Here is a 25064-nt window from a genome sequence, read left to right on the forward strand (position 1 = left end):
GTGGAACCAGATATCTGTGCAGTGGTTTCCTCACCACCCCCTTGGCATATGTGGATGTTAAAGACAAGGAGCTACTAATTCTCAGGTGTCCTGAACCCAAAAGGATTTAGTATAATTGAAAATATAATGATCAGGGCTGTGGTGTCCTGTATGTTTCTGTGTGCTCCCCTGTTGCACAGAATCTAGACCACAGCACAGAATCTGGCACATTGCATGAGCCACCTCCCACAAGCAAAGATAGGTGGTGTTGTTGCTGCATCAGCACCATTTGCAAGGCAAATGAAGCAAGCCCCGCCTATCATCCACCCCAACAGCAGCCACACACACACAATCCATTGTGCCCCCATCAGATCAAATTTCCTTTTTATCATTGCCTTCAACTTCCCAATCTTTCTGAAAACATTATCGTTTTTGCCTCCACCCTTGCAAGCAAAATAAATAATGTCCTCTGTTAAAGGACCATCAGATAAGAGTAAACTATACAAGCCATGAACTGATTTATGTAACTCAGAAAGAAGAGGCTTTTCTTAGGATTTGGAGAAGTATATGCTCAAAAATGATGTTGTTTTGCATCTGCATCCCCCTGCATCTTCTAGCAAGAAATTCTTATTTAAGTGCACATGGTGGTGATGTTTATCCATCACATTCCTGGAGAATGTTTAATGTCCTGAGAGTTACTGGGGCAACATTACTATGTGAGTAGGTGTGTTATGTGGAATAGGAAGAAGAGAGGCTCTCAAAATCCCAGTGGAATTGCCTGGAACAAGTTATTATCTGCCCCCTATTTTAGTGAATAGCTTCACTATCACTCTAAGTTTTCATTCAGAAGTCCTCAATCTACAGGCACTGATAAACATAGGAGGCTGCTTTATAACATCAAACCATTGGTCCATCTTTCCCCAGTCTTCTGACTAGCAGTAAGTAGACCTTCAGGATCTCAGACATAAGCTACCTGGGTCCCTTTTAACTGGCAATGCCAAGGATCAAACCTGAGACCTTCAACCCTCAATGTCCACCAAGTTGTATGTGAAATTCGGGTTTCAATTCTACCATCCCAACTTGTCCTTCTCTACTAAGTTTTTTACTTCATAAAATTTATATACTGCTTGGTTGTAATAAAACCTCAATGTGGTTTACAAAAAGTGAACAATAAAATTATCAGTAAAATTATCAGTAAAATACAGTTAAAAACAACTATTTAGGACTTCCGGCGGCGACGCCATTGCGGGTGGTCGTGGGCTGCTTCGGCTGCGAAGCGCCCAGTCCATCCCGGGGGTTAGGAGCCCCGCTACCGCAAAGCGGGGCTCCGGTTGGGGTGCGGGAAGAGCGTCCCGCACCCTGGGCTCCCCGGCTGTGCCCGTTGTGGCTCCGAACCCTTCCCCCGCTCCCCCTGTAAAGGGGGAGTGGGGGTGAAGGGACGACGGAGCCGGGCTATAGGGGACATGCCCCAACCGGGATGTAAATGCGGCGACAAAGCCTGTGATGAGCGTCTAAGTTCTACCTGTCTTTAACGAGCTGATAAGAACCCAGTGGTTGTGAGTACTTGACTGACTTTTTTTTTTTAAATCTTGGAACGATCTGGGGGAAAGAGGAAAGGCAGCCCGCCTCCCTTCCCTTCGGGAGATGAAAGAAACTAACCAGTTTAAGTGACTGCTGCTACAATAATCGATAGAAAGTATCTGGAATTTGAAAACTGAGACTGCTGAGATTTCCCTTTGGGGATTAATTGGGGAAAAAATATCTCCATTTGAAGTTTTGGTCTTTACACTCCGGCTTCGGAAAAATGGCGACGATTTGGACTGTCGTGGGAAAAAATTGAAACAAAGGAAGGAAGAGACAGGAGCTGAAATTTGATACCCACCCTCCCTTTCAAAATGCTGGACTTTGTGCTCGCACTTGTATTGAACTCTGGTTTAAAAGATGAGGAAATGCTCACTGTCTTGAAGCTGGAACTGCTTGATCGGAAATTACAAGTCTTGTGTGGGATTTTAAAGAAAATGGACTTAACTTCCACAGAGGAGGCTTTTCAAAAGTTTTATACAATGGAATCAAACCTTGGCAAAGAGCTGGGAGGGGTGCTGGAAGGATGGTTTGAAATGGCTGGGCAACTCCGGGAAAAAACCGATTTCTGGGGGTGGCAGCCCCGGAACGGGAAAATTTATAATATCCAGACCCCGAGGTGGGAGCTCGGGGGCAAGGGACATGGAATTAAGATTTCTACAAGAAGAAGAAGTATGGTACAAAGAAACGGAGGAGCCCAAAAAAGAAGTGATGGACACCCTGAAGCTTGATGCAAGGTTTGTTGTGAATGCTGCCTGGATCTGTGGACATTTAGAAGAAGAGAATTGGAGATCCGGTTCTGGTGAAAGACAGAGAAAGACAATGGACAGAGGGGGAGTGGGTTGAAGTATTAAATGTATATTCCAAATGGTCTGTCATGGTATCTGAAATCGGAGAGTGAAGTCTGTTAATTATAAGTTTATTTTAAACAAGTAGGGAGATATTGAATTTTAAGTTAAAAGCAGCATGATAAAGGATAGAAGAAATAAGTTTAGTCTTTATAAGAATATTTGGTTAAGATTCTTGTTATAATAGAAAGATCAAGATAATTGTGTTATCTTTAATTAAAGTTAAAGTTTTTTTTTATAGAGAAAAGATGTTAAGAAAGTAGTATATCGATTTAAAACCGAAGGTGAAAAGGCGGGGGAAGTCAAAAGTCAAGATTCAGAACTAGAAATTTTTTTTTATGTAAGGTATACAAACAAGAAGAAGAATCCTGGCATTATGTGTATTTGTATTTGTTTTTGTATTTGTAGGTGTGGGTTTGGGTTTGTGTTATATTATGAAAACGCTAATAAACTCTGTTTAAAAAAAAACACAACTATTTAAAATATTCAAAAACATTATCAACAATAAGCTTAAAAAACTGATTAAAACACACACATTCTATATCTCTGGGCAGGCTTGCCTAGACAAAAATGATTTTAACAGACTTCAAAAAGAGCACCTGCCTAATGTCAACAGGCAGGGAGTTCCAAAGTATGTGTGCTGCCACACCAATAGATTTCTTACAACCTTGTAGGCCTGTAGGCCTGTATACCCAGCTGCCACTGTGACATCAACTAATTGCTAATGACAAAGTGCCCACCCTTCCTTTGCTGCAAATTAAGTAATTGTTGGATTCCATAAACTTAGGTGAACTGTAGTGCCTAGATGCCTGTTAGGATATACCTGCCACGTCATAAACATTTTAGGATGGAGATACATTCTGGTCTTACTCTTTCAACTTTGAATAATAAGCCCAGTTCCACTGCAGGCACCTGAGTAGTGAGAAAGGCTCACTTTGTGTTGTGTGTGTGTGTGCGTGCGTGCGTGCGTGCGCACGCACACACACATATGGCAAGAGTCAACTTGGAATTTCCACACACAACCTGGGGACAGGGAGTTGCTACTGGCTAGTCATTGCATCGGGAGATGCATTTTGTACATGCCTAGAGTTGCTCTCTTCCTTTCTTAGTGTTGCATCTCCTTCAGGGCTGGCCCATATAAAGTCATTTCAATCACATTACCTTGCGAATCCCATGAAGAATGTCCTTAAAGGTAGAGTCATTTTCCTTTGATCAACTTTCACTCAAGCATTGGATCCCACTTCACCCAGTTCCTACCCACAAAGGACCATGGCCTGGCAATGAAGAGGAAATTTGTGCATGAGGATTCTGCCCTTCACTCCCCTCGATTTTGCTGCCTCCACCCAATTTTTTTAAAAAAGTGAAATAGACACACTTGGAATTAGAGTGGTTGTGACATTTAGGTGGCAGGCCATTGTGTGAGACCCTGAAAGTTTAAAAAACAAGTGCCATAGAACTCGGAGGGCTTAAAGCAACCCCCTTTGTGGAGCAAAGGACTGAGTTTTGATTCGGGACAATGGTGTTTCTCAAATTTCTTCCAAAAACCTGCACCCCATCTGTGATTTGAATGCAATCGCTTTTCTCTCACCCTGCAATTCATTTGGCAAAGACGAAGCAGATGCAAGAGACGGGGGCTGAATTTTAATGATTGGGTTTTACCTGAAACAAAACAAAACAAGCAAAAACAAAACAAAACAAAAAAAGAACCCAGCGGATCCTTTTAAGAAACAAAACAAAACACATGTTTGAAGTTAGCAAGAAGGGTAGGGATAATATAAAATATCATTTAAAAGGGCTCCGATCATTAGACTCCAAGAAGAGCTCTGCTAATGAGCCTCTCACAAATGAGGGAAGTGCTGCTTTTCCTCCGTTTTCTGCTTGGCTTGCCACAAAATTGCCTACCTGGGGCGGGGAGGGTGGGTTATTACACAGTATGGACTCACATGATAAGATGGAGGTCAGCCGCATTTGGATTTCCCTGTGATGTCAGCACACTAGTATCATAGGATGTTTCAGATCTCTGTCATTAAATATATATATATATATCTAATATACATATGCATTGAGTTCATTAAGGGTGATCTTCCTATCCTATGCCAGACTACTGACACTACATTTTATCCCAATTTTGAGATATTTGATCTGGCAACACTGTCTGATCCTGCAAAGAGGCATATTGTGGATTTTAGGGTTACTACTGCTGTCATGAGCGGCAGGTGTCCAGTGTGAGTCAGATGATACCAGCGCTCTCAGTAGTAATAGAAGTACTTGTGAGTATATACAAAATCCACACACACACAGTGTAACATGCCTCTACTTAGAAGGAATTCCAGGTGGGTTTTCTTACTCTAGCCTCTTGTTCTAAGAACCTCCTTTGTCTAATAGCAGAGTGGTTTGGGGAATTGACTTATCACTGCAGTGCAAGTTCAGCGAGCCAAAGGCCTAGACACCTGAGAGTTATATAAGGGATAGAGAATGTTGCACTGTCATTTTGCAAATACGTGGTGCATCCACCCACAGAACAATAGTTTCCTGTTCTAGTCTGCCCTCGTCTTAAACAGGATACAGCTGTAAAGGCCCAGCATTAATCAGGAATATGGAACTGCTTCAGTACCAATAGAACTAAAAAATTAAGAATTCTACTCAGACAGCATATACATAATATGTGTTATCTGGATATGTTGTATAATAGATGCATAAAACCATTAATATGATACTCCTCATTGTGTGTGTGTGTGTGTGTGTGTGTGTGTGTGTGTGTGTGTGTGTGTGTTTGGATTAAAATTAATTCATGTTGTTTTTGTTTGCTTTCAGGAAATATGGACTCAAGTGTACTTACTGTCGCAACATGTGAACAGATGGCAGACAGTGTAAGTTGTTCCTTGAACTGCTGAAGTAACTGACAAAGTGATATTAGAGAATGTGCATTCAACTGAAAAGTTTCAAACACAGCTTGGTCAATATCCGTTGTTTCCTGCTGGAGACCATGCATAGTTACAGGACAGTGAGGAAAGTACCCTATTTCTAACACCCTTTCCTTCACCTTTGCGTGGAATGTGCAAGAATGCCAGTGTTTAGGCACATCCCCCCCTCTAGCTGGCATAGACAAGGATCTAAAAAAGGCTGCTTCCCCATACTGAGTAGGATATTAGTCCACCTCACCCTTTAGGGTTAATAACTGACAGTGGAGGTGTCCTTCCTTGCCCAGCTACCTGAAACCCTTTAGCCATAGATGCTTGGGAAACCAGGTCCTTCTACTACACAAACAGTAATCTCTCTACTTTCTTCCTCCCTGCATGCCACACGTTATCTCCTTGCCCAGATGCCTTATTTTTTGCACTTCAGTTCACTCTACAGTGTGGGAAGAGGCTCCCATGCTGCATGTTGCGCCGGCCACTGTTTCAGACCGAAGAGTCGGCATGATGGGCCCTTGGTCTGACCCAGGAAAGTTGTCCTTAATGCCGACTCTTAGGCTGCTTTGGATGCATCTGAGGCCTTCGCGGAGTAAAAAGAAGAAGAAGGGGGCGGGGCGGAGGGGGGAACCAAGGGCACTAAAGCCCACAGCCAATTCCCAGCCTTTGCTGTAATACTTTGTACCCAAACTGTTGCTTCTGTTCCACCTTCAAGCGTGGATAGCTTTGTAGTTCTCCCAAACACACACACTTGATTGTGTTCTCACAGAGCTCTCTCTCCCCTCCCCTCCTCCCCACTCCGCCCTATTCACATCACCTCAAAGTGCATTTAAGCATCAATAAGGTGCGAAGGGAAAATTGTCTGTCACTTTAATCCAGGCCCAAGGGGCTGGGAAATAAAAAGGGAGAGAAAGGGAACGGTTCTTTAAGAGCCTAAAAATCCATACAATAGCTGTGGGAATGCTGGTCAGGCACTTTCCTAGCCCCTGCCTCCCTGGTGATCCCTCAATTAGCACGCAGGGCCTTATTCTATAGGAGCACTTGTCTTTAAAGGTGAGCCTGTTTGTTTAAAGGGGCTCTTTTAATATTTACCAAGTTGGCCTCCAGGGAAAGCCAATGGAGCCTGGAGACTGCAATGCCCAGAGAGGAATTTGGGGGAGCACTGTGCAAAGGGCCCTGCAAACTGCACCTTGGCAGGTGGGACTTTTGTCATGGTGGCAAGTCAGGGGCAGAGAAAAGCCTGGAACTTTCTGAGTCTAAGAAAAAAATGGCTGGTTTTAAAAGACACCAGATAAAACTATGTATGGGTGCAATCCAGCCCAACGCAAATCAATGGGCGTTTCATCACAAACTTTCCGAGATGGGGATGGTATCCGACACACCTATTGTATTTTAGTCTGGTTTTGCACTGTTGGTGAAGAACTTGTGTTCTGGTGCAGCAGAGAGAGGAGGCAAGCCGATTAATTGCTGTAGCTAATCCATTAATTTGTTCACTGTGTATTAATCAGATTGTAACCAGAGGTCCTCTGTGAATGGCTGTGTTAAGCAGTGATAGTACTGTTGGATGCAGTCTGTGTGCATCTCTTGATGATCTTCTATGTGATAAATGGGTTGCTATTGAATACTGCCACCACCACTAATAATAATAATAAAGTTGGCATAATTCTAAAGAGATAATGCCATTTTGCTGGTATTAAAATACCATGATGTTTATTTGCAATTAGCCAAAGAGGTAAAGTAACTAAAACTCAATCACTTGACAAACTTTTTTTTAAAAAGCAAGAAAAACTAAATGTTAAAACAATTAACATATTAATAACACACCCAGGTGAATTGTGCCCTTACCTCAAACACTCCAGTGCTTGAGAGCCAGTCTTTGTTGCCTGCAGGAAGTGTGCAGAACTGGGAAAGATTGTCTCCAGATTTTCGGCTATGAGTTTATGGAATGAGGAAGGGCTTGCAGCTGGAGGGATATACAGAAGTGCTTCTATTTAAAGGAGCACTTGCTGAGGGACTAATGAGTGATCAAGGTTAGCATATAGGAAAAAGAAGGTGAAGTTGGTGGAAACAGGAGGCAGTGGCTGAAGAATTAAACAGGCATTCAGATGGGGAAGAAAATTTACAGGGGATCCTGGGGAAGGGTGCTGGCATCACTATGGGTCAGGAAAGTAGCAAAAAAAAAAAAAAAGGTGGGGGAGAGACGGGGCCTTACCTTGCCTCTTTCCCTCTTTCCCTCACTCTCTCACTCTTTCCTCTCCTTTTAGGAGGCGGGCGCAATAGGAGGGAGCCTCCCCCCCCCCTAGGCTCTCCATAAACCTTTATTCTGCTCTGAGTGAATCCAAGGCTTTTTGAGCGCTGGGATGGGGTCAAGATTCATCCCTGTGCAACGCGCCCCTCTTGGCCTGGGGGCAGCCGGGCCGCAGTTAGGCGAGGCCAGGAAGCGGCGCCGGAGTACGGGGCGAGGGGGCGCTGCCAGCTCAGGCTGCAAGAAGGGCACCGTCGAGGGCGGGTTCCCCCCGCCGAGAAGGGAGGGGGAGCGAGAAGGAGAGGTGCCCCCGCCTCCCCGCCGCGGCTGGAGAGCGGAGGAAGGGGGCGCTTCGCCGAGGAACCGCTGGGTTCTCCGGTTCTGGCTGCGGGGAAGATTTGCGCGCGGCAAGCGGGAGAAGCCCCTCCGCTGAAAATTGTTCCTTAGTCACTTTTAATTAGCCCCCTCGATTTAATTAGCGAAGTTGAAACATGCAATTAAAATTAGCTCAGTTTAGCAGGTCTTCAAGGGAAGGCCGGGGGAGGGAGGGAGGGAAGCGAGGCCGGGGAGAAGGGAGCGCCGCGGGGGACGGGCGGGAAGGTGGGGCCGAGGAGGAGCGGAAGGCAGGCAGGCAGGCAGGCAGGCGCGGAGGTGCTCCACTGGAGCCTGCCAGAGGGGGCGCAAAGCGGAGGGGACTATTGGGACCTCTCCCTTCAAGACTTTCTGCCTCCTTTGGGAGCAGCGCAGAAGTAAAAGGTCAGCCTGATTTGCTGTTTCTGGTGACATTTCTTGGACTCGCGCCGAAAGTTCAAAGGAGGCATCAAACTGTTCCCGACCTAGAGGCTTGTGAGTTGAGCCTGGAGCGAAGAGCGATGGTCGCCCCCTGCGCGCTCTCTGCCCAGGCCAGCCGAAGTTCTCGCTTCAAGTGAGCGGAAATCAAACGGGCACGAAAGGGGGCGTTTCTGCTGCCACGTTCTGGGAGAACCATCCGCTCTCTTTCCCCATCCCAAGAGGTTTCTATAGATTGGCAAATGGAGGTAACCGGTTGTGAAGTTATGGTCTAACATTTCCATTATCCCCAATGGGTCGACGTGACATTGGCCCGAGCCCCGTTGAAACGTTGTTGCCAACAGAGCAATATTTGTCAGATTTTAGTTTAGTTTAGTTTTTTTTAATGTAAAAAGAGGGACTAAGTCAAACGTGAAATTGATGATCGTGTAAAGACCACAAAAAGCATTCCATCACTAAAACTGGCTGCCTTACCAGTGAACTGAAAGATAGTCAAGCTAACGCCGATTTTAAAAACAATTAGTGGGATGGCAGAGGACTGGGAAATTACAGGCCTGCCAGTGTAAACATCTGTTCTTCGGGAAATGGTGCAAACCATAATTCAAGACACAGAAGAATAAGCCTTGTGGAGGAAGAATTAGCAAGGCTTCTGCAAAATAATTATTTGTGTGTGCCAACAAACGTGAGTGGGAAGTAATCTAATAGAAATTGTGAATTTAGGCACGCGGAGAGAGAGAAAACTTTGGGTCCAGTGTTAGTCATGCTTGGAGTAGACTCATTGAATTAAGGGAGTTGGAGATGATCATTTAGGTTTTTCAGTCTCCCGGTACTTCCGAGTAAATTTAGCAGCATGGGATAATAAGCTTGGTCATCTCTTGGATTAGTCTCTGTTAAAGAACAGGAAGCGGAGAACTGGAAGGAATTAATGGACCGTTTGCACAATGAAGAGATGCGAACATTAGGATCTCTCGGGGATCTGTACTGGAATCGGTGCTATTCAACGTGTACTAAAGGATCTGAAGTCAACAACGAGTAACCAGATTATTGAGGATCCCGAAAGCGCTGGCTTTCGATTTCTAAAGGAATCCTTAGAAACTGGACAAATGAACAGTAAAAATCGCAAATGAGATTTGCCACTAAATGTAAAGAGATGCACACTGGGGCAAAACCCAAAACTTCAAATATGACATCATATGATGACATGGGAACTGATCGTCTCTTTCCAGAAAGAAAAAAAAGATATTGGAGCTGTGGTGCATTGCTCAGTGAAAATGTTAACTGAGCATGCAATGGAGATAGGGAAAAGATAAAATCCATCTCGGAAATGGATTGAAAATAAAGCCACCAGTCTTATATAAGACCCTTACATAAAAATCATGGGACCAGGTATTTGATTTATTTCGTACAATTATGAAAAAAGCACATCCCAATTTATCGAGGTGTTAGAAAACGTTATCTACAAGTAAAGCGTTTGGCTTTTTTTTTTTTAAGAGAGTGCTAAGTGGGAGCATGGCAGAAGTTGATAAAATCATGAATGGTTTTGTAGAAAGTAAGGGAGAATTTCCCCTTCCTCTCTAAGAATGCTAGAACTCGGGATCAACCAAAGACATGGTTGTTTGACGGTAGATCAAGACAACGCTTCTTCACACCACACATAATTAGCACGTGGAATTCACTGCCACAGGATGTGGCCACAACCTCCGGCTTAGAAGGCGATTAGGCAAAGTCCTGGAGGCCTGCCAAGGTTATTAGCCAGGACAGTTAAACCCAGATCAAAGGCAATGTAGTTCGGAATAATGGTTGCAGGGTGGGGTGGGCCAGCTTGTGAACTTCCTTGATGCGCTGGGTGAAAGCAGGTGTTGGACCAGGATGGTTGTTTGCTGTGCTAGGTTCCAGATTAAGTGAAAGGTAGGCTCTTTGACTGAAGGGCTGAACCACAAGGCTACCTGCAACAACCCCATAGACTATTTTATGCAGAGCTTCCACTATTCCGGGTACAGACAGCCAGTGGATCTGCTTGGGCTGTGGTTGGGCCCTGTGGTCGGTTGGGGCTTCTTGAAAAGAAGAGGAACGTCTGGCAGTCAGAAAAGTCATAGAATTATAGAATTGTAGAGTTGGAAGGGACCACGAGAGTCATCTAGTCCAACCCCTTGCAATGCAGGATTCTTTTGCCCAGCGTCGTCAGCCAGAATGCAGTGGGGGCACGGGCTCCGCTTCCCGCGCTGCGGCTGGTCCCCTCCCCACGTGCATATGCCGATGGCTTCCGAGGTCACCCCCATCTTGCAGTCGCCCACCCATTTAGGGAGAAGTAGGTAATGCTTCAGAAACTTGAAAAGGGTCTTTTACAAATTAATTAATCCATTTATTTTGCCATATATAGAAACCTAACATTAAACCAAAAATGTTTCCAATCTCATGTCTGTGTTAGATTAACTGAGCTTCCAGATTGGAAGAAGCGTCGATGGGAAGGGATATTTATTTATTTATTTATTTATTTAGAAAGACGCGAGGGAAAGGAGGGGGGTGGGTAGGGTAATTTTCATTCTTGTAATATTGGTTTGGGGATAATTACTTTTAATGTCAAAAAGATTTAGTTTAATATCATCTCTATTAGGCTGCTGGGCGGATAATTAAAAGTGAAGCGGATAGCAGGAGGGAAAACAGATGGGATTTGCTTACTTTGATTCAGTAGGTAAATAATGAAAAAGTCAGTGGCAAAAACCCCTCGAACAATTGAAACCTTAAAGATCACTAACATTATTGGAAGCACTTGCAAAGTGCCTCCTTGAAGAGTAGCCGGATAAATATATACCAAACGAGAACTATATTTCTGTAGAAAGCTCTTGTTTCTGCTCCCCGCCTCCTGTGGAAGAGATGCCCTTCTCCCCGCCCCCACGATTAGACAGCAGAAATAATATTTTAATTACGATTTTGTTCTCGTAAATAGGAGTTTGGTTCCATGATCAGAAACTCTGTTCAAAATGCTAACTAGCACTTTAAAAAAGTATTATAATAAATCGTAATTTCAGCTTTCTAGGCGCTGTATAATGGAAAGTTCAACAAAAGCACCAAAAAGAAAGAAAAGAAAAGAAAAAGCAGGACGGCGGAGGATATTTTTAAAAGGGCTGCATCTGTAAGTCTTGGCGAGAAATAATTGGAATGATGACGGCGGCGGCGAAAATCACCACAATAATCATAATCGAATAAGAACTTGGGAACGGCGGTATTTTAGCTCTGCCCTAGTCAAGGCAACCGGCTTGGGCGTCGGCAATGAACAGGACTTTCCTAGAAGAAAAATATGTATACTAAGCGGACGTTCGTACCCCAGGGAGGGGAAGAAAGGGGAGAATGGAGAAGCATATACATCTGCTTAACGCGATTTATAAAAACATCGGAAACGCACGAGTCTCCCAAGTGCTTTATAAGCGTGATAATGCTTTGCACATCAGCTTAGAGGTCTTTGGACCGTGGATAAAAACAAAATAAACCCTAATAATAATCCAGATGTCATTCATAAGTGTGCTTTAAAAACAACAAGATGACAACAAATATAATATTACATAATATAATAGCCCATTTTTATTGTTGACGAATGCGCTTGTCTTACGTTCATGTGAAAAGCGAAAAATGTTTTATTTGTTTGTTAAAAATTGAAATCCAACTTAGTAGCCTGTATTTTCCAGTTGGCACCCGCCCACTCCAATATCGACGCAAGAGTTATATATTTCGCTTCCCGACTGGACTTTTTTTCCCAGCCCTTTCCGATTCAGTCCACCGGATACTATTTTTTTAATTGCCTGAAATCGGCCCCACTCGCAGGGGCTCCGGAGGATCTGGAGAGACGCGGAGGCTTGGTTGGGTTTTGTTATCCCCGAGACCAACCCACCCCCGTCCGCCCCCGGGGACTCCCCCTCCCTCTTTCACCCGAGGAAGCAGAGAGCCGGTCTGTCTGTCTGTCTGTCTTTCTGTTTGTTGCCGCCCTGCGAAAGCTCCTGCCTGGATCCGCCAGGGTGCTTTCCGCACCTTCTTGTCAAGTTCAATTAGCTCCCGATCTTTTCAGCTAAAAGGACCAGCTCTGCTGCCCTGCAGGGATCCGGGCGCTGATTCATCCCGAGAGCGAGAGGTGTAGTCGCCTCTGGACCAGCACTTTCTCGGCCTCCCCCTAGCAGTCCAGTCCAGCCCATCCCCTGTTCCTTTTGCTCGGGGTCCTCGTCGCACGCATGACCAAGAAGTAGCAGATGAGCTTAGAGGAGCAGGCAAATGATGCTCTAAGTAAATAAGATGGGTTGAAGGGAGAAAAAGTCAGCCACACACCCAGAAGCCACTGATTTTACGCCTCCCCCCCCCCGAAGCTCCTAGTGAAGGAGAGCCCCATATTTTTGGGGGATAGTGTTGGTGTGAGGAGTGGCTGAAGGAGGGCTGCTTTCAGGCTGAGGGGCAAGATCTGGTGTGGGGCAAAGGCCTCTACGCCTCCTCCTGTGCCTTCTCTGGAGACAGAGATGGTTAGAGAGCCAACGTTAGTCCTGCTCAGAGCAAACCCGTTGAAATCAATGGGCATGGCTGAATGAGGACCGTCGATTCAAGAGGTTCTGCTCTGAGTTCGATGTAACTCATTAGCTGGAAGGAAGGGGAATGAGAAACAGCAGTGAGAACAAGGAACCACAGCGCCAAGCCAGCGCCCGGAGAGGAAGGTCAATTTCTTGCGATCCAAAGCGATACCGCCGCCGCCTCCCTGCTTGTAATACTAGCAGATCTCAAACTTTGTGCGCCTGTTCTCAGCTCTGCCACGCGGATTTTTAAGGGACTCGAGCCGCCGAGCGATGTCACAGGAGGAGCGTGGCCTGAATTCGACGGTGCTTTGGGAAATGACACGGGTAACGGGTTAGTAAGACGTTCAGGGTGGTGAAAACAAGCGCGCGAGAGAAAGTAAAACCAGCCTTTGTGTAAGAAGACCCAGAAGCGATCCAAACGTGGATCGCACGCTAAAGGGGGCACATTTCCTTCGAAGAAGCAGCTACGTTTGTTGGGATATTGAACGATTCGCTGCGTCGCAAAGTGTACTAAGGTTCCGGGTATTAACGCTCAAGTCAAGCGCTTGAAAACTCTCCTCGCTTGAGTAACTGCAACTAACGACAAGTTTGCATAAGATGGGAAGGACCAATAATGCGTTAAGTTCCTTTTGTGGGGAAGGGGAGGGGGCGTGTGCGTGGAGCAGAGGGAAGAGGCGGGAATCGCTGGTTTGTGCGATAACCTTAGCAGGGTCTCCACGATCCTGACGCCTCGGAGACAAGGAAGGGGGAGATCGGGGCTCTTTCCACTCCACGGCGCACGAAGACTGCACCCAAGGACCAAAGAGACACCTCGAACTGCATCTAAGTTTCCTTTAAAAACAATACACACACACACACAGAAAGAGAGAGAGAGAGAGAAAGAAAGAGAAAGAGAGCGCGCGCCAAGTTAGCTGTCATATAAACAGTAGTTGTGTCAGAGTTGGAAACACCCCAGTCCAAGGAAACTGCACACAAGCGACTAACGTAACAAAAAGCAGCAGGAGTCTGTTCTTTCTTTCTTTCTTTCTTTCTTTCTTTCTTTCTTTCTTTCTTTCTTTCTTTCTTTCTTTCTTTCTTTCTTTCTTTTTTCCTTGTTTGATTGGTGTTTATTACAAATTATTTATTGGTGATCACCATTTCTTCGCTTCCTGAGAGGGAAAAGTTAAAATGCCGGTCCAAGAGAGGCGGGATACACACTTCAGTTAGGCCACTTGTTCCCACGTAGAGCCCACGCCAGCCCACCCCAAGGGACACGCGTGCTGTGGGGCCACAAAATGGGAGAAAGAACCGAGGGTATCTTGAGAAACAATAAAATCCTTCTGAGCGGTTCCTTCTGGGTATTCCTGAGGATTTCACCGCAAAGTCCCGGTGGTAGAATATTGTGTCAACTCCACTACTCAACCCTGCACCCCTAAAAGCGAGTCTGATTTCAGAGATTTGCATTAAAATCAATGAGGCTGACTGCTTTCGTCTAAAGTCGTCAAAGATAAACATTTTTAACACTGAAACATACAGATTTTATATTGTTCATGGGGCAGGGATCTCTTTTTTCTTTTTCGTTTGTTTGTTGTAAAGTCGTAGCAGCGATAACAAAATGAGACGAAATGGAAAACAGAAAACTGCACTTAGACAACACTGTATCGTCTGGTAACGGTAAAAAGACTGATAAATATATCACACACAGCCCAGTTTTGTACCAGTAGGAAGGTGTGTTCCCGCACGTGTGTAGAAAAGCCAATTAAAGTCTTAACGTCTATACAAGCATGTAAGAGTGATAGGTAAGTATATCAGTGCACATACATGAAAAAAGAAAACATACACATGCGCTGGCGCGCGCGATCTGTAAACTAGTTAAGCCGTGGTGCTTTAGCTTAAAAAGTGTCTTAAATCCAAGGCCCTTCCGCCTTTTTGTTTTGGTGGTGGATCGCGTGACAGATCGTTCAGCTTGAGATCTAAAACACTTATTTGGAAACAATTTCAATGTCAATCAGCGTGACTTGTTCCAACCTGACATGCTTAACACCGGTATGCCATAAAAGTATTTCCCTCCATTATTCTTTCTTGTTAGCATATTGATATAGTGAAGACATGCATAATTTCTTCCTTTTAATATACCTCATTTCTTTTATAAAATTTTATTTCACTACGTATAATGCCATGAGCTTTTCATTTCTCACAGTCAACACATCTATATATCTATGTCTTAATAAAGTTAGCTTTTATATTACATGTAGTTTTGTGCGCGCGATACGTATGGTTTAGCCTAGCTATAATTTTTTAAAGCCATGTACACAACTTCTCAAAAACTTCTCAGAAACCATGCACTTAAAAAAAAATATCAAAGTTAGATCCTGACTCTTCTTTTAAACATAAGATAATGAGAAAGTGTACGAAGTCGCCGAGCAATGGATACTCTCCTAGCCCTGTGACTGAACCAACCTAGAGGCGCATTGCACAGATTTCAGACGTTGCTTACAAGCCTTAATTAGGAAATTATTCCCCGGAAACCATCCCAAGTTTGTACTAGACATCTCTGGAGGGGAAAACTAGGGGAGTACGCCGTGCATATGAGAGACTGGCTGCTTGGCCCAGCTCAGCAGCTCCCCAGAACTGATCCATTTAACTGATCCACGAAGCTCGTCGCTTTCCAAAAAGCGCCGCGCCTTGATGGAGCAGTTAACTCACTCAGGCCCTGGAAATGACAAGTATGAGGTCAGCAAGAAAGCGCAGCCCCAACTTTGCTCTCTCTCTCCCCCGCCCCAACATACACACTTCGGAGGTGCGGGCAAGCAGGGAACGGAGAACTTCCACCAAAAAATAAAGGGGGGGGGGGAGAAATGCCGGGACGGGGCGTCAAAAAGACCGCTTCCTCCTGCTGCAGAGGAAACACAATGGGAACTACCCGTCCTTGCCTGCCAAGCGAATTCTTGCACCGTCCCCCAAAGCCAAGACGTCTCCTTCGGCGGAAACGAAAGAGGAGCTTTGGCTTGAGCAAACGGATCCTGAGCAGGGGAGGCCTGAAATCGAGACGGAAGGAAGGTGCTCTCAGCAACACATCTCCCTCCGCTCGTGCAACGGGTTGGGGTATTTGGTTCCCTAAAACTGGGGGTTGCTTTTTCCCCAAACAGGATTTCAGGAGGAGAGTTTTGCCTTCATCTGAAATTTAGATTATTCTAAAGCTTCTTGAATTAAGGCAGTAGACGAGCAGGTTCAGCGTTACAAATGAAAGAGAAGCGCCTGAACCTCATTTTGCCAGAACCATTGCCTAAAACAAACATGTGTGGTGGGACACCGCGTTTTTCGTTACGCAGGAAAAGCGGGTGGGGAAAAAGTTACATGCAAAGCAGTCGGCTCTGTCCCCTTTCTCTTGGTAACTGAACAGGGCTTTAAAATATACTTCCCAAAGCAGGCGAAATGCAGGTTCCCACCAGCCACACCTTGCAAATATTTCAAAAATATTCAGTTATATGCCGGCGGGATTTTTAAAGTGCGCTGCCCACTCTAAAGTGCCCACTCTAATGTCTCAAACGGTTTTTGTGGGTGCCTGATTTATTGGAGTTGAGCGTAAAGCAGCAAATGACATAAGGAGTCGGTTCAAGGGACTGGGGTTAATGCTGTGAACGATTCCAAACCCTTCTTCCCCTTGGGATGGCGAGGACCGCTGCCTGGCCCAGCGGAGCCTCGACAGAGATCCAGGTGGGAGCGAGTTGCATGGCTTTCACGCAACTTCCTTCCAGGAGCCTCTTTTCAAACCAAGCAGGTCCCAAGGAGTGTGACGTCAGCCACCGTCGCTTAAGTCGACGATATTCGGGGGGAAAACAATATTATAAATGCGAACGACTCCGGTGATAGCGGCCTTAATTGCTCACGGATCGATTCCCCGTTTTAATTGTCCCAATGGAAAGTCAGAAATATTCCCGATTGAAATTTTATTTAAACAAACAACCAATAATTGAATCTGAGGAAGGAAAAAAGAGACCTTCCAGAAATACAAAGTTGCTAGTGCCGCCGGCTCGTCTCCCCCCCCCCATTTTTTGTTTGTTTCCCAAGTAATAAAACATAAAAACCGTACCTCTCATATACCTCCTTGCGCTGCAGTCGCCTGGATAAGGAAAGGCACCTGCGAAAATAGAATGCGCAAGAGAAAACAAAAGTTAGTCTGTGCTCTCAGATAAAACCACCAGCAGGACCATCAATTGAACTGTCAAATTTCCACAAGCGACTTCCTCCCTCCTCCCCATCTTTGACAAGTGACACGGTGCACCCCTAGAAAACCTGAAGCCCAGAGCGTACGATCGTTTGGCACAGCCAACTACTGCTTTTAAGTGGATTTTAACAAAGTACCAGGCAACGAGGTATCGGGAGAATTTTACACTCAGACACAGCACGCGAGAGAGAGAAGGGGGGAGAGAGAGAAATGGAAACTATTTGTCGGTGTTCCCCCCCCCCCATGCTACTCCCCACCCCCACTTTTGGACCCTTCTAGCCTTCCCCCCTCCTTCTTTAAAACAGTTTATTTGAAAGAAGCTTCGGGTGGACACTGTAGACATACGGCTGGCCAATCAGAGAGGCGCTTTCTTCCCCTGGCCAATAGCGGGCGTCACATTGTTGTCAAATGTTGTCTAATGGAAACGTAAGGAGCAACAATAGAGCGAGCGCTCGCGGGCGGTTCGGCGAAGATTTCTATCTCTTGGCAACTCTCGCCCTCTTTAGTGTCACACATGCAAAGTTGCGGCTAAGGAAGGGGGGACCGCGCTGGGCTCTGCTGTCTGCAGAAGGGAGCTCTGGCGGACGGACTGGCGGGGTTTTCTTCTGGAGGGAGGGAGAGGCAGAGAGAGGTGACGCGGGGAGGCTTAGAGGCGCTGGTGGGCGCGGGTCAGGAAGTTGGAAGTTGCTGCGCTCGGGAGCGCGAAGGCGGCGGGGATCCCCGGGCGGTTGTGTCTTCCTGGCTCTGCCGGTTGGGGCTGTGGGGCTGCTGCTGTGGCGAGGGAGCCGCCGAGCTCTCCTTGGACAGGGCGCTGGTTTTGTTATGTCTCTAGGGGCTTGTGTACGCTTCAGCCGGGACCGTGTTTTGCAACATTGGCAAGCGATTGGGCGCAGCTGTCTCCTTTCGCACCAAGTCGCCGCCGCCGCCGCTTGTTAGAGGGGGCGCTTGCTGTTGCCATTGTCCTGGCGGAGTCTCAATCGCAACTTTCTGCTGAAGAAGAAACCCGCAAGAACTAGGGGAACAGGGTCCGGCTGCGCTTTGCAGAGGCCGAGGAGAGATGGATTGGTTGTCATTTCGGTGGCTCAGGTACTTTAGGGCTTTATCGGAAGCCACTGTTTCTTCCGCCCGGGGATTTTAATTTGTTCTGTGGGGATTACGACAGAAAAGGAAGGAAGGGCCGCGACCACTTTGTGTTGACGCGTTCGAAATTTACTTTCGCCTAGAGTTAGTTAAGCGGATCATTTACTGGGGGAAGGAAAGGCATTTTAGTTAGGAAACCTGCCTAGACAGTGCAAATTGCCCAGTACTGCATGACACTTGCTGTCGGAGGGTTTCGTGTCAGGCTATCTGTGGGAGTTACTGAAGATTGACTGGAGGTTTATAAAATAACCAGGTTTTTTTTGGTTTTTTTAAGGGGGGCAGTGGCGGCGAGAGGGGCGTAATTCTGGAAAGGGCCCGGGTGTTGACAGAGCAGCTAGTCCAAGGGGCGTTCCATAGAGTGTAAACCGACCGCGTAACTCCGAGAGAGCCTTTGGGAAGCAGTTGCGCTTTTGTGGGGCAAAGGCCCAGCGCGCCTCGGGCTTCCCCGGGAGCCCGTCTCTGAGCGTTTCGGTTCTGCTTCCCCGTCAGGATGGAGCTGAGGTCTGAGATGCCCAGTGTGCCCTCGGCGCCCACTTCGGTGCCGCCCAGCTCGGTGGCGGCGGCCGCGGCCGCAGCAGCGGCCAGCCTGCCGGTGAGCGTGGCCGGGAGCCTCCTGCGGGCGCCGCCGCTGCTCCTGCGCGCGGCCGAGAAGTACCCTCGCACGCCCAAGTGCGCCCGCTGCCGCAACCACGGCGTGGTGTCGGCGCTCAAGGGCCACAAGCGCTATTGCCGCTGGAAGGACTGCCTGTGCGCCAAGTGCACGCTCATCGCCGAGCGCCAGCGCGTCATGGCCGCCCAGGTGGCGCTGCGCCGGCAGCAGGCGCAGGAGGAGAACGAGGCCCGCGAGCTGCAGCTGCTCTACGGCACCGCCGAGGGGCTGGCCCTGGCCGCCGCCAACGGCATCATCCCACCGCGGCCCGCCTACGAGGTCTTCGGCTCGGTGTGCAGCGCAGACGGAGGCACGGGGGGTTCAGGTGAGGAGGCACCGAGGAGGCCACCTTGGCCACGAACGCCCGTCCCCTGCGGGAAACTAAAGGAACTGGCCAGGGGCCAGGGAGTAAGTCTCGCTGACCTCAGGGGGGACTTACTTCCCAATAAACACGCTCGGAATCTCACTGGTTTAAGCGGGGCGGAAAACGGGCGTCCGCTGAACCTCAATATAATGTCCAGAACAGAGCTGACTTCAGCCGAACGCTCAGAAATAGAACTCGGCGCTCATCTCACCCACTTTAATCTGTCCACCTACTCAACCACCATTTCTCAAATCCTTCCATTCTTAAAGTAAAATCTTTATTACGGTCAAGGACCAGAAAGAAATCCTTCCATTCTTTGCCGTTCCTTCGCTTTTTCTACCATTGCCTCTACGTACTTGTTGGAATTAAGTCCCAGTGATTTCAGTGGGAGACAATTTTACCCAAGCTGTTTATGATAGGATGTTACCAGGTTGCTTATAAATATGGTCCATTGGAAACAATGGGTCTTATTTCCAAGCCAAAACTGAGGCATATATTCTTCTTGTCTTTTATATACTGTCAAGCTCTTAAACTTTCCTTCTCCATACTTATTCCCTGTCTACCCATCTGTACATGTATTTACACCCCATCCACAATTCCTTCCTTCCAGACCCATCTATGACCAGGGGTTACGGTCTCTATTGTGGACCCATTTTATGGCTTGAAGCCTCTGTTTATGCAGAAGCAAACAGGGGTCAGTTGGACTTATTTCCAGGTAAGTAGGTTTAGGATTGCCACATTGTAAGTGATCGCTCTGGGACAGGGAGCTCCGACAGCAACGCTCATCAGCCTCGCACTAGTTTTCTTGGACTTCTAGGGGGAAGGCTCTCCTGCAGCCTCAGCCAAAGGAGATTGCGAGAGAGAATGGCGCCCTCTACCGATGTCCCAGCGATCCGACCCTGCTAGAGGTGCCAGGTGGAGTGGCGAGCAGTGGCCTGGTTTGCTAAACTGACTCGGCAAAGGGGGCCAAGGAAGGTGCTTTGGCTGGTGGTCACCAAGCAGCGTCTGGCAAATTGCGGGGTGGGGATGAAGAATAAGGGCTGCAAGATAGGCAGCAATCTATGCACCCACTTCCCGGGGGTGGGGTGTTGTGTGAGCCCCACATAACTCAGTGGGGCTTATTTCTGTATTGACATGTATAGGGTTGGTAGGGCAAGTGCTGAAGTGGATTAATCAGGCTGGTGGGCAGCTGCCTGGAGACGTGCGTGTCCCATTGCGGTGTGTGTATAGTGAGTCCAGTTTGGGCAGGCTGCATATTTCTCCGAATAGAGCTCACCGGCTGCTGCCAACCACGAGGAGCGGCTGATAAGTTCTCGGCCTGACCGACCCTCAAACCCAGCTCTACCCCGTCGAGGCTCACAACTTTTCAGGCGCCCCTGGGAGGTTGATGGTCGGCGGTGGGGCTCACGCGTCTCTCTCCCTCTTTCTTTCTGTCTCCCCTCGGCAGAAGTCAAGCTGCAGAAGTTCGACCTGTTCCCCAAGACGCTGCTGACCACCCGGGCCGCCACCCCGCAGCAGGCCAAGCCGTTGTCTCCGGACGGCACGGACGGCGCACCGGGCACCTCGTCTCCGGAGGCGGCCCGCCACGGCTGCGGCTCGGGCTCGGAGAACGGCGACGGCGAGTCCTCGCTCAGCTCGCCCGTTTCGAAGGGCGCCAAGGACGGCTGCGCGGCCGAGGAGGAGAGCCCCGGCTCCATCAGCCCGCTGGGCTCCGACTCAGGCTGCTCTGAGGCGGAGCGCGAAGAAGCAGGAGCCCCTTCGCCCGGGCTGGCGGCGGCGGTAGCGGCGGCCGGAGGCAGCCGGCAGCAGCGGACGCCCTTGGACATCCTGACGCGCGTCTTTCCCGCCCACAAGCGCAGCGTGCTGGAGCTGGTCTTGGCCGGCTGCGGCGGGGACGTGGTGCAGGCCATCGAGCAGATTCTCAACAACCATCACCATCACCACCGCGGGGCGGGCAGCCCCGGCCAAGGCCTCGCCGTCGCAGCAGCCGCCGCTTCAGGACTGAGCACGGCGGGGCCCGAAAAGGCGAGCGACGAGAGCTGGGTTCGGGCTGCCGGGGACACGACTACAGGGCCTCTGGGTGGCCTGCAGCCTTCGCCCGCCGGCGCCGCCGCTCACCACCGCCCCCTGCTGGCCGGCGCCATGACCCCCGCCATCGGCGCGCTGGGCAGCCGCTCGGCCTTCTCGCCCCTGCAGCCCAACGCCACCCACTTCGGCGCGGCGGCGGCGGCCGAGGCCAGCGCGTACCCTCTGGGCACGCACCTGGGGCTGAGCCCGCTGCGGCTGGCCTACTCGGCGGCGGCGGCGCACAGCCGGGGGTTGGCCTTCATGACGCCTTACTCTACAGCCGGGCTCATGCCCACGCTGGGCTTCCGGCCGCCCATGGAGTACGCCTTCAGCGACCTCATGAGGGACAGATCCGCCGCCGCCGCCGCTGCAGCCGCTGCTGCTGCCGCCGCCGCCAGTGCGCACAAGGAGCAGGCCTACCCCAACGGGCTCTACGGGCCCTTAGTCAACAGTGCCCCAGAGAAGCAGTAGGACAGGCCCAGGACAGGGCCGCGCATCCCACACGAACCCCGGGCCTGCTTATTATACTGTACACGTGTATATATATACATGCATGGAAGAAAGATAGACTTGTACATGTGCCGAGAGAATGCGAGACACCAACGGAAGGGAGGAGGAGATCCATGCCTTCAGCCCACGGGCTGAGTGACATAGGCCTGACCAAGAGTTTTATATCCCGCAGGGATCGCAGCAGTTCTTAAAATATAATTTACACTCGGATGTTAAACGCATTGCTCAGAAAATAGTTCTCTGGGAAGTAAATAAGCGGAGTTGCTTACAGGTTTAAGCTTGGAGGCGAGGCTGCCATAGGAATCCTGGCATGTCCCGTTTCGTCTGCGTAGAAGCCAGAATAAAGAAGGCAGTTTGGGGTGGGAGGTTTAGGAAGCGATTTAGAGCAGGTGGGGTTGTCTTCAAAAGATTGGCAAACGCTAGTTACCGGGTAAATGCATACGGACACCAGTTGCTTGGAATTATTTCCATTGCCTTCTTCCCCAAGCCCTGAGTTCCGAGTGGTTTCTGGGTTGTCAGGATTTCGTTTCACCCTATTAGTTGCAACGAAAACTGGTCAAATATGTGGGAGATACTTCTAGGTGTACTGAAGTTTTTTGTCCCCGTCCCCTCCGGCGCATTTCCATTGTTATAAAGTTGTTAGCCATTTTTATCTTTTTGCTTATGCCCATAAATAAGCATGGATATTCCTCTTGGTGCGTTGTGAGATTGATATATATATGTATATACATACCGAGATATATACACATATATACCAGCAAGTGTATAGTATAATGTTATCAAATGGAAATCTTAAGTTATTAATGTAATTTGTAGGTGATTTTAGTATTAACGGTAAATTAAAAAGTTAGTTTTCAGTTTAAAACACACCAAGCATAGAGAATAAATATATTGTAAATAATTTTAACGCTTCTTTTTATTCACTCACTGAGAGGGGAAAGATACGATTTGTAAATAAATAAGGTTGAAAAGTAGATATATTTGCAATTGTTTTTTGGACTCAGTCCAAAACCTGCGCTTGACAACGTTTAATGAGTGACCCGCAAGAAAAAAGATCTTGGTTCCAGTGTAGCAAACTTATTGCTGTTTCAAAAAGTTTTTTGTCTTTTTCGCTGTTTTCATTTCATATAAATCATAGAAATAAATGTTATTTTGTATTAAAATTAGCCTTCTCAATAGCTCCTGCTGTTTTTATTTTTTATTTATTTTAAGGTTTTTTCTGCAGTATTCTGGTATGCCTTCGTAATGCAAGTCAGTGCAAAGTTGTAGTCAATTCTGATCCTTAACTGACTGATTTAAAGCAATTGCTCAGACATTCTTCCAAAACGGTTAACTAACATACCATGCTTGCAATAGACGTTCACAGGAAAAGCTACCAACCTTACACACCAGTACACACTTCGGCAGTTAAACACACACTACCAGAAATAATATATTACCTTTGTTCTTTGTAATGGATTTGGGACGAAGTAATGGGTGCTGTTTTGAAAAGGTATTTTAAATTTTATTGATGTTTCGAATGCTAAATTCAGAGACTGCGATCCTAAACACACGCGCTGGGAACTGAATCGGATTCAGTCAACAGGACCCTCTTAACAGGACCCGCATTGTCAACGCGCCTTGCGCACCCAACTCCGCGGTGGATTGCGCATAAGTTTCCTTTAATCATATTGCCGATTTCTATAGGAGTTGGTGGTTAAATTCTGCCTGTTAAAAATGCTAATTGGATTGACTGTAGCAAGAGAGGGTAGATACTCATTGGTTTTATTTTTATTTTAAAAATGCGCCTATACTTTTAGTATGAGAATCTTCCGCAGCTAAAGGAGGAGTATCTGTAGATTTCAGGAGAGAAAGCTTCCCTTTTCTTTGATCGACCAATCGCCTAGTTATTCTTCGGGTGAAATTGACCAACACCCGATACAAAGCACACTTAACTTGGAAGTTTATTCAAGTCAGCCGACAGTGTATTTAGTGGGAAGCAAAAGAAGTGTGAAAGGAGGAAACAAATTTAGTTTTCAGTAATTTGTTGAGGAGTGGGAGTTTTTGGGAAATATACACAAATCAATCCTAACTGCACTTCTTGGGAAGTAAATTTAGTATTTTGTATGTTCTAAAACTCACGGAGGAATGAGGAGACCCGCAAACCCGACTCACAGGCAGGCAAGGATGACGACGAGCAACAGAGCTCTTAGGAATTTCTTACTGTACCTCTAGAATGGCAATGCTTATATAGGAGGGATTTTCTTTTCTATCCTGGAGAGTGTTTGGCCCAGGAAAACTATTACTCACAAAGAACAAGTTCAGTGCATGGTTGAATTAAGACTGTAAAAGCTCCTAAAATTGGTTGGTATGGAAACCTAATCCCACCCAACTGTTCTGTAGCGCAGCTGGACTGTTTACTTTCTCACTTCAAATATAACTGTGTAAACATTGGCTTAAAACTGACAGCTCTGCTCCTATAACCAGTTAATATATTGGGGTGGAGGGGTGAAAATTTGGATTCCTTAGTAGTTATTGGAAGAAGACATGGTAATAAATAATAGTGATGATAATGATAATAATAATAATAATTGTTAGTGGTAGTAAACAGGGGGTTAAAAGAAACACACCTCCAGTCAATTGCATTTCTCCTCCTTCCGTGATTTCTTAAACGCGGTTGAACGGCCTTCGTTGTGTATTTAAAAATTATATTCGAGTTAATTCTTTGACCCCTACTCTAACCCTTAACAGCGGCCAAATCAATAGCACAAGGGAAAGGTTCCCCCCCTTTTTTTTAAAAAAAATAAAGTCTCAGGTTCTGAAAGTGGTTGAAACGTAATATTACTACACCAAAACGGTTTAATAATGAATGGCTTTAATAGTGAGCTAATTTGATTGAGTTTCCTAATTCCACTTTAATTGGAAAAAAGGAGTTGTCTGTTCGGTTATAATGTGACAGGGTTATGGGAGGGGATGGGGCGGGCGGGGACCAGAGAGAAAAAGATGGACTTCGTGCGACAGAGTAAATCTCTCTCTCTCTCTCTCTCTCTCTCTCTCTCTCTCTCTCTCTCTCTCTCTCTCTCTCTCTCTCTCTCTCTCTCTCTCTCTCTCTCTGTGTGTGTGTGTGTGTGTGTGTGTGTGTGTAGGGGGCCGTCTGATTTTTCTGGGGTCTGGGATTAAGAGGAGTGGGGCTATCAGAGGATTTTTCTACTTAAGGAAATGAGGTGGACACAATTGTCACTTT

The 25064-nt window shown here is 47.2% G+C and overlaps 1 protein-coding gene and 1 long non-coding RNA gene across 3 annotated transcripts in view; one reads left to right on the top strand and one right to left on the bottom strand.

The window, feature by feature from the left end:
* Positions 1–22249, bottom strand: part of LOC117048397 — a 42830-nt gene extending 20581 nt beyond the window's left edge. The window contains exons 1-3 of one of the 2 annotated variants that reach the window (XR_004426840.1): positions 22111–22249; positions 16977–17024; positions 16419–16862 (exon numbers count right to left, since the gene is read on the bottom strand). This is a non-coding gene — a long non-coding RNA (uncharacterized LOC117048397). Of the gene's footprint in view, positions 1–16418; positions 16863–16976; positions 17025–22110 lie in introns of those variants that run through there. The other variant, XR_004426841.1, reaches the window with a different exon arrangement.
* DMRTA2 (DMRT like family A2) lies at positions 17850–21886 on the top strand. Its single transcript, XM_033152174.1, has 3 exons — positions 17850–18197; positions 18741–19225; positions 20712–21886. The coding sequence occupies exons 1-3, from the start codon at positions 18169–18171 to the stop codon at positions 21800–21802; spliced, it is 1605 nt and encodes a 534-aa protein (XP_033008065.1). The 5' UTR covers positions 17850–18168; the 3' UTR covers positions 21803–21886.
* Positions 22250–25064: the final 2815 nt, after the last annotated feature.

This window comes from Lacerta agilis, chromosome 6 (genome assembly GCF_009819535.1).
Source record: "Lacerta agilis isolate rLacAgi1 chromosome 6, rLacAgi1.pri, whole genome shotgun sequence".
Taxonomy (NCBI): domain Eukaryota; kingdom Metazoa; phylum Chordata; class Lepidosauria; order Squamata; family Lacertidae; genus Lacerta; species Lacerta agilis.